This window comes from Cucurbita pepo, chromosome LG01, assembly GCF_002806865.2.
Source record: "Cucurbita pepo subsp. pepo cultivar mu-cu-16 chromosome LG01, ASM280686v2, whole genome shotgun sequence".
NCBI lineage: Eukaryota > Viridiplantae > Streptophyta > Magnoliopsida > Cucurbitales > Cucurbitaceae > Cucurbita > Cucurbita pepo.
The window spans coordinates 10,684,500-10,693,506 of record NC_036638.1 but is presented as its reverse complement, the minus strand read 5'-3'; the positions used below and the strand labels follow the sequence as shown (position 1 = coordinate 10,693,506).

Sequence of the window (9,007 nt, the reverse complement as noted above, 5' to 3'; positions counted from 1 at the left end):
AATTGAAATATGTTTTGATAATTTTAACAACATTTTCTTCGTATCTTCATTTAAGTATATTGCATGATTGATTTCTCGGTTTATATCACATAAAATATTTTAAAAATCAAATATCATTTTGATAATTAAATATATAGGTAAAATGACTTAAAAATTATAGAAATAAAAAAGCTATATATTAAAGCGGTGAACGTTACAAAAAATAGAATATTCTAAAGCATTTCAATCTTGTTATGGTAATAACATATATGGTAGTACATCCGAATAATTAATGGTAATAATTATTCTTACCATAAATGAATAATTTGTAATTAATTCATTAAATTTATATTACATGATAAATTAATATTTTATGAAATTAATCTTAAAACATATTATTTTGGTACATTATTGAATGAATTAATAAAATTAATTTCAACAAATAGAAATAAATTGATTGATTATAAATAATTTCAATTAAATAATTAATTATAATTATTGAAAAAATAATATTTGTATAAATGTTAATGAAAAAGAATTACACCCACATTATAATTGTTATGTAATAAAGTTAGCTTTTAATTTAAAATTAATTGTTACTATAAACTATCTAATAAAAAGTTAGCTTTTAATTTAAAATAAAAAGTTAGCTTTTAATTTAAAATTAATGGTTACTATAAACTATCTAATAAAATTAATTTTAAATATACGTTAACCTACTGTGCGTCAAACTGTTTTCACCTTATTTTCTCACTCATGTTATATAAAAACATTTTCTCTCAAAACGTGATTTAAGTATCTACCTTATATCGAGATTGTTCGTAAAGTTTGATTTTCACACGTAGCTTATTTACTACGTTAGAACAAGTATCGCACAATCATTGTCCCGCTGCCAAAAGAAGAATGCAATTATGACACTGTGCACTCCCCGTCCTACAACCAAACTCCACCAATCGCCGAATCATGAGCTAAGGAACACCAAGATTTACCCTAAAAATGTCCAAAAATCATTGTCCGAGTAAAAGAAAGTTTACATTTATTCAAATTACATGGAAACTTTTACAAACACCAAATTTCCAAACCTTAATTTTCTCGAAAGACTATAATGCATTTACAACCAACCAAAAAAAAAAAAAAAAAAAAAAAAAAAAAAAAAAAAAAAAAAAANATGGAAGATATGATTTTGTATACAGTAAAAGAAAGTGAGTTGATCCAATGAAAAGCCTCGTTCTTGGTTAATTTGAATTTGTTGGGTATAAATTGTTGTGAGACAACTAGAATCTTAGCTAAGCAGCTGCATGCTCAGGCTGTGTTTGAGCTCTGTTACTGAAAGACTGGAACACCTTCACTTCCAGTTTTATTCTTTAAGATGAAACATTAAACGATTTCGGCAACTACCGATACCGGTCGATCCAACACTTGTCCTTCTTTGCAGCGTCCGTCCATCGTTCCTTGAAGACCTGCATTTCTAAGGAAGATTGCATCCTCACCTACACATATTAGGATACATTACAAACAATGAACGATCCATTCGGGAAATAAATACTTGGATCGATCGTAGTAACTTACTTTAACTCGATTATCCATTTTGGGTTCCTGCAAGAATTGAACAAAATGACCGTTTGAAGTCGTAAATTCATAGAAAAGGAAGTGCAACAAATGACCATTTGAAGTCGTAAATTCATAGGATTGTGACTGCAAAACTTTACCACATTGTCATGGGAAGCACCGAGCGTGGGCAGACCTAGATGAACGATGTATTCGGCATCGACAACGCCAACTTTTTGTGTTCGGTCACCCTAAAAGAGAATCCATAATCACAAACTCTACAAGAAACTAGTGGCTTACTAGCAAAGCAAAAGTAATGGTGGAGTATGGAAGTTACTTGTGCACAATAGCCAAGCTGTCGATCTAAGCCCCATGCATGGATCAAGTCATTCTGTAAAGCAAAGAGAGCAATAGCCAAGTATTTTGGCATTAAAATTCTGTCCCATCACAATATTACCACAGTATTCACACGTCCGTTTGATATCGATATCACGAGTGAGTTGAAACTTTTGTTGTATTGTAAGAAAATGGACTAAATATAAACAGAAGACTAGTGTAATGATCCAAGCCCACGTTAGCCGATATTGTCTTCTTTGGGCTTTTCCTTTTGGGTTTCCCCTCAAGGTTTTTAAAACGCGTTTGCTAGGAAGGGGTTTTCACTCCTTATAAAGAATGTTTCGTTCTCCTCTCCAATGGGTGTGGATCTCACAATTCACCCCCTTTCAGGGCCCAGCGAGATGCTGTCACTCGTTCCCTTCCCCAATCGATGTGGCACCCCCTAATCCACCCCCTTCGGGACCCAACGTCCTTGTTGCACATCGCCTCGTGTCCACCCCTTTAGGGCTCAACCTCCTCGCTGGCACATCGCCCGATTTCTAACTCTGATACCATTTGTAACCGCCCAAACCCACCATTAGCAGATATTGTCCTCTTTGGGCTTACCCTTTTCGAGCTTCCCCTCAAAGTTTTTAAAACGCTATCTACCAAGAAGAGGTTTTCACACCCTTATAAAGAATGTTCTGTTCTCCTCCCAACCGATGTGGGATCTCACAACTAATCTAGTTTTACGATCGTTTATATTCCTACTTTTGAGATGTATAATTTGAATCTCACTTCAATAGTAGTTGTTACCTGAATCATATACCATGTGCATCTCCATGCTGCCCTGGAGAACACAGGAGCCATCATTTCTACCCATCTACATCAAATTTATAAAACATATACAATTTAACAACCTGTGTTTGAATCCAACATCAGAAAGGAAAAAAATAGTAAAGTCCGTGATCAAAAGAATCGATAATCTTTTTACCCTGTGCATGGAGGAGCCGTGCTATTAGCGTTGCACCGTCCACTGCCCTTGAAGTTATAAAACCTTCTGTTTGAAGATATCAATAAAATTCGAGAAAACGAAACTTTTATTACATATCAGTAGATGTGACAGATTAATGGGAAACAATGTAGCTCAATTTCGAAGGTGACAAAACATCATTATAGCGTTTATCGGAGCTCTAACACCTAAAATCGATATTCCATTCAAGTAAACTTTGTAGAACTGACAAGAGGCTAGCTCAAAAATTCAACTCAACCATTGGGGATGTGAGATCCCACATCAGTTACAAAAAACCCGTGTAAAACTAACCTGTGTACTTTCGATCCGGTTTTGCGTGCAGTAAGCAGCTGGTGCACCTTGGACTTAACTGGATCGAGAGCTGGTTGTGATATCTCAAGCCCCTCCTCCTTGAGGATTGATACATATCTGACCCAGTTTTAGATGAAGAAAAGAAAACTAAGTCGTTACATACTATACTTTGGAGTACAACGACCAAATTGTTACATAATAAAGTCCACGAGCTAACTTATTACTTATATGTTCAATGACCAAAAGCGTTTTTTTTTTAGTTCAACAATATGCAAGATGGGCGATACAAACTTCTAATCTTTTGGTTGAGAATACGTACTTTATGCCAATTGAGCTAAGCTCTTGTGGGGAAAAAAGGCGGTAAATAAACAATAAACTACGCATTTGCAGGTTTGAACTCAATAATCATGAAAAGGAAAATAATACCTACCGTTTCGGGTTAAAATTCTCGACGCCAAGGTCCTCATCCCAAAGAAAGATATAATTATATTCAGCAACAATATCTGGATGCAAGAAACGCTTGGCGAACCACCTACGCCATAAGCCAGTTTTTTCCAATTATGTTTCGAATTTAAAGAGTAAAGAAGCAACTTCGAGTCCAAATGATACACACGATCAGCAATTTCAGACAACTCTTGGGGTCAAATAAGCATTACCATTTTGTCTGATTCAATGCAGAGACATGTAGTGCACGAGAACTCCATGCGAAATCCCTCCATTCATCCACAACACCATCGTAATGAAAAAGAATCACGTCAAAATCGTCTCGAGGGAACTGAGAATGAAAACTACATATTCAAAAACAAACAGATCGCTAAAAAGTGTAGTGAAGAATAAGGGCTTTAGATGACAACCTTTTCGACAATTTTCGACACTACACGTCTTTGTTTGATTCCAACAGCAATAGCTAACAAGTTCTTAGACATCTTCAGCATTTTCTGGCACAAAGAGTATTGTCACTTAAGGGCAATGCATAATATGTTCCGTTTTTATCTAGCGATTTCGTGAATTCATTAGCTAAGTTGTATATAAGTAAAATAGTCGGAGTATCAAGCCACGTACACGATTCAAAGAAAGTAGTTACCTAATATCATATACTAAAACATCATGAAAACTGAAATTTTTACTTTCAACTATACTCGAATGAGCTGAACACTATTGAAAAAGAAAAATTCGTTGTATTCAGTGTATAGGCGAGCAACATTTCAATCGGTGCATCACTTACATTTTGTACACTTGAACCCCATAGAGGATGAAATTCGAAGTTAGATGTTTTAGTAATGATTCCTTCTGGCAAAGACTCACTCCCAGGAGGTCTGCATCGATTCTACGTAGGAAGGAGGATGAGGCAAGAGAAAGGAGATTTATAACACCTAACAAACTAGAACAAATACAATGAGAAACCATAAAAAGAACTCAGGATTTTACTAGACAAACCTTGCACGTGCTGGACTTTACATTTCGGGCAGGATAAAATGCCTCCCATCTAAACATTTCCTGCAAGTTTATCAAATATCCTATCATTGACTCGTTTCGGTCATTTTGAGTGATGAATTGTATCGACATGTGATTTGGATGCACGATGATATATGATGTTCTGTTCTGACAAGCCCGTTACAATCTACATAAGAAAAATACTGCTGGGCATAATAACACCCAGTAAGATGAACGCTTGAAGTTCATACAATGAATATTAACCCAAATAAATATCAAGTGGAAGAAGTTTAACAACCACATATACATCATAACCCTTCTTGTAAGAGTTGAGAACTATTGTTAATTCGAATTGTACTTAATGTAACAGTCAAAGCCCACCGCTAGCAGATATTGTCCTCTTTGGGCTTTCCCCTTCGGGCTTCCCCTTCAGGTTTTTAAAACGCGTCTACTAGGGAGAAGTTTCCACATCCTTATAAGGAATGCTTCATTCCCCTCTCCAACCAATATGAGATCTTATAATCCACCCCTCTTGGGGTCCCAGCGTCCTCGCTGGCACACCGCTCAATCTCGGGCTCTGATACCATTTGTAACAATCCAAGCCCACCGCTAACACATATTGTCCTCTTTGGACTTTCCCTCCCGGGCTTCCCCACAAGGTACTAAAACACGTCCGCTAGGGAGAGGTTTCCACACCCTTGTAAAGAATGCTTCGTTCGATCTCACACTTAACCACTAAGCAATCTAGGGCCTAGATTCAAGAAATATAAGGGATACCACCAATGAACATCATAGACAGTGAGCGCACCGTAAACTGCAAAGCCAATACTTGGGATGCAGAATACAAAATTTTGTAAGCTGTACAGAAAGCCAATTCTTCTAATCCTTCATTTTCAAAGATGATTAACTTAATCTTAGTGCCATGAATAAACATGGACACTTCAAACCCATAAACTTAATCTCTAAGATATATTGCTACTATCATCACTATGCAACAGGAAGCTATAGGAACTTCAGAAAGATATGTTTCGATTTCTACCTTTGTAATGAATTCACTTGCTATGAAATAAGCTCCAGCACCAAGGAATATGGCAATGAAGAAGGTACAGAGGCGTAATCTATTCTTCGACTCCGATGGCACGAAACTCTGAAGCATGGAAAACGAGTTATAAAAAGACCAATTACAATCAAATTATGTAAACAAAAAACCATAATGATAAGAGCTCTCTATTTGATATAGAGCCATGGAAAGGGACAGAGAACTATCCACAATCCATTTGAAAGATTAAAACAATAATAAAGCTATTCTGAAAAATGAATCAAACAGCCAATTTCCCTCTGTTTCCTAGCAAATAACCACAACCCATAAACTTAAAATTCCAAATCTCAAAAGAGAAGCATCACAATGTTAAAGCAGCACAGAGCACCAAAAGAAAACGAAGACGGAGACAAATCATGAAACGAGAGCAACATAAACAGACATAAGCCAAAAGGGTTAAAGAAAACAAGCACAAAAAGAGGTGAGAGAGATTACAGAAGCGAAGGCCTTGATCATTTTGATCCAAAATCGTGAAGCATGCAGAGATGAAAGCAAAAGGGGGGGAAAAAGGCGATTCCCTAATTTGGTTTTCAGAATTCTCTACTTGAAACTGAGGTTTGTAGTGAATTTGATGAATATTCAGAGGGAAAGCAAGGAATATAAGGAGGTTTGGAAAAGGGGAAAGGTCTTGAATAGAAGAAGAAGAAGAACAACAACAACAACAACAACAACCCAATACCCATTTAATTGGGGTCCCCGAAAAGGAAGGTAAAAGGGGAAAGAGACCCAGTTGGGAAGGAGATAGAAGAGGAGTAGCTATGGAGTTTGGTGGAATGAAAACAGCACAAAGAATCAGAAATGGAAGAAGAAGAAGGAGAAGAAAATGAGCAGAATGGAATTTGTCTGTATGTAGTTTAGAGAGTGTCCGGTAGCAGTCGCGGTCACGGCCTTGGGATTTTACCCAATTTTGGAATTTTTGTTTCCTTAATTAAAAAAATAAAATAATTGATTGCAAGAATGTTGCGTAGTGGGACGCGTGCGTTCCCCTTATTTCTTGCTATCGTGCTCTTATTGTAATTGCATTTTATTTCTTGAAAATACATATTTTAAATTATAAAAAATAAAAATACATATTAATTTTTGTTAATAATAAATGCATTTTATGGTTGCTGCGGTGTTGCCTAGGTGGTCTCGTGGTCGGATAGATGGCGGCTCTTCCTTTTTCATTTAACCCATTTTCATAATTTTCGTAAATTTATTTCCTTAAATTTCATGGTTTATTAATAAATTTTTTTTTTTTTTTTTTTTTTTTTTTTTTGTTTCATCAATGGTGTCGCCGTCCGTCTTTTCAGTCACATCCCCATCACTCTCTTTCAATTCACCATTTTTCTCCCAATTTCTCCTCTCTCTCTCTCTCATCACTCTCTTCTCGTTTAAGCAAGTCAACTGTTTGACTTTGAAAAACAAATTATTAATTTGAAATAATTTTAGGATAATGTGTTTAAAAAGATTGTTAATTTTTTTTTATTTGGAAGAATAGTTAGTAGTTGACTTTGAGTTTAAGAAATTTATTAGTGTTTTAACTCCTATTTTTAAGATGTAGCCAACAAAAAGAATTGAAAATCATAATAATTAAGGTTCTCGTGTTCTAAGAAACTCTCCCACTACATCACGTTCTGCTAGCAAGATGCCACGATTATGACGTCGCCACCTATGCACTCATGGGGAGAAAATTATGGGTTCCTTTGGAAGAGTTTTCGGGGGCTAAAATAGGATGCATGACATGGCAACTTTTGAGGTTTAGTACCTAAAAACAATACAAGAAGTCATATCCAAGCTCAAGGTCTAGACATGCTCCAAATTACCAACTAACTGTTAGGATCACACGACAATACACACACTCGATCTAGATGAACACAAAGAACAAGATTGAGAAGGAGAACTCTAGCAAAATGATTTATATTAATGACTTCAGATATGTACAGCAAGAAAAATATAGAGAATTACATTTTCAAAGCTATGTCTGAGGGAACATATATATGGTTTAGCTTACCATATATAGGTTTAGCAGATATAATCATCTATTATATATAACTATCTACCATGTATAGCTAGCTTTTTACTATACATAGCTATTTACTATTTGTGACAATTTACTTTATATGTCATTTGTCATATATAGCTTTACTATTACAATGTATAATCGTTGACTAAACTATAAATAAGCATCAGGCTCCATAGCCTAACAATTCTCCCAGACGGAACCCAACCAAGAATTTCATTCTCAAATGATCATGAACATCTTCACTACACTATACCAATCGATTTGCACAACCTCAATATTCCAACATCAACACATTTTGTCAACATGTTTGTTGGATTCTTTGCACCCTTTATCTTCTCCAAACACATCACCATCTTCCACTAACCTGCGAGTGAAATGGTATCGCTTTCTGTGTTTTGTCTTAAAATGATAGACCTGGTTCCTCACCAACTGTATGGCACTCTGACTATCTCCATAAAGAATTTTTTTCGTGCTGCTTCTTGCCCAATTCTTCCAAATAGTCAGTCATCCACATGGTCTTCTTTTCATCTTCCCTTATTGCCACGTACTCAGCCTCAGTACAATTCATTTTTGAAGCCTAGACATCTCATCATTCATGGCTTGCTCCCAACTTGGTTGTATCCTCCAACTATAGGGCCTTATCAAAGGGCTCTGGTTCCCTTTCATTAGCAACAGATAGGGTAATGAACGTACATACATATCTTGTACTCTGATAGTACTGGATGATCTTCTCAACACCAGTTCAGGTGTCACTTGCTCTACCGCTGGTTCGTCTGCAACAGTCTCAGGAGTTTCTTGAGTATCTGCTACAACATCACTAGGTGATTTTTTTCCGCAACTCAACCTCAACTCCCACTTGCTTCGTTGTCTTGGAACCTTGCTCCACATCTGGTTCCTCAACAGTAGTCTCAGGAGTTTCATGAGTATCTACTACAACATCACTAGGTGAGTTTCCCTACAACTCAAGCTCAACTCCCACTTGCTTTGTGGTCTTGGAACCTTGCTCCACCTCTGGTTCCTCAGCAATAGTCTTCGAAGTTTCATGAGTATTTGCTACATCACTAGGTGAGTTTTCCTGCAACTCAAGCTCAACTCCCACATGCTTCGTGGTCTTGGAACCTTGCTTCACATCTGGTTCCTCAACAATAGTCTCAAGAGTTTCATGAGTATCTGCTACAACATCACTAGGTGAGTTTCCCTGCAACTCAAGCTCAACTCCCACTTTCTTCAATTCTCTGGCAGTCCTTGTGAAGCTAACTCATTTCTGCTTGCTCATAACGCAGTTCTCACAACGACCCACATC

General features: G+C 36.4%; 1 protein-coding gene across 1 annotated transcript; it reads right to left on the bottom strand.

Moving 5' to 3' along the window:
* Positions 1-993: 993 nt before the first annotated feature.
* Positions 994-6,558, bottom strand: LOC111793051. Its single transcript, XM_023674748.1, has 14 exons — positions 6,135-6,558; positions 5,640-5,747; positions 4,604-4,663; positions 4,392-4,493; positions 4,021-4,104; positions 3,823-3,941; positions 3,597-3,698; positions 3,167-3,283; positions 2,837-2,902; positions 2,659-2,725; positions 1,865-1,918; positions 1,689-1,778; positions 1,549-1,575; positions 994-1,469 (listed from the first exon to the last, which is right to left on the bottom strand). Exons 1-14 carry the CDS (start codon positions 6,153-6,155, stop codon positions 1,374-1,376), a joined length of 1,113 nt encoding a protein of 370 aa, XP_023530516.1. The 5' UTR covers positions 6,156-6,558; the 3' UTR covers positions 994-1,373.
* Between the last annotated feature and the right edge of the window lie 2,449 nt (positions 6,559-9,007).

Bases quoted from the DNA above. Each gene is read 5' to 3' on its own strand.
- LOC111793051 (XM_023674748.1), bottom strand. From the start codon at position 6,155: ATGATCAAGGCCTTCGCTTCT. The intron at 5,748-6,134 runs GTAATCTCTCTC...TCCATGCTTCAG, and splicing joins TGATCAAGGCCTTCGCTTCT to AGTTTCGTGCCATCGGAGTC. The intron at 4,664-5,639 runs GTAGAAATCGAA...ATAAACTTGCAG, and splicing joins CAAGTGAATTCATTACAAAG to GAAATGTTTAGATGGGAGGC.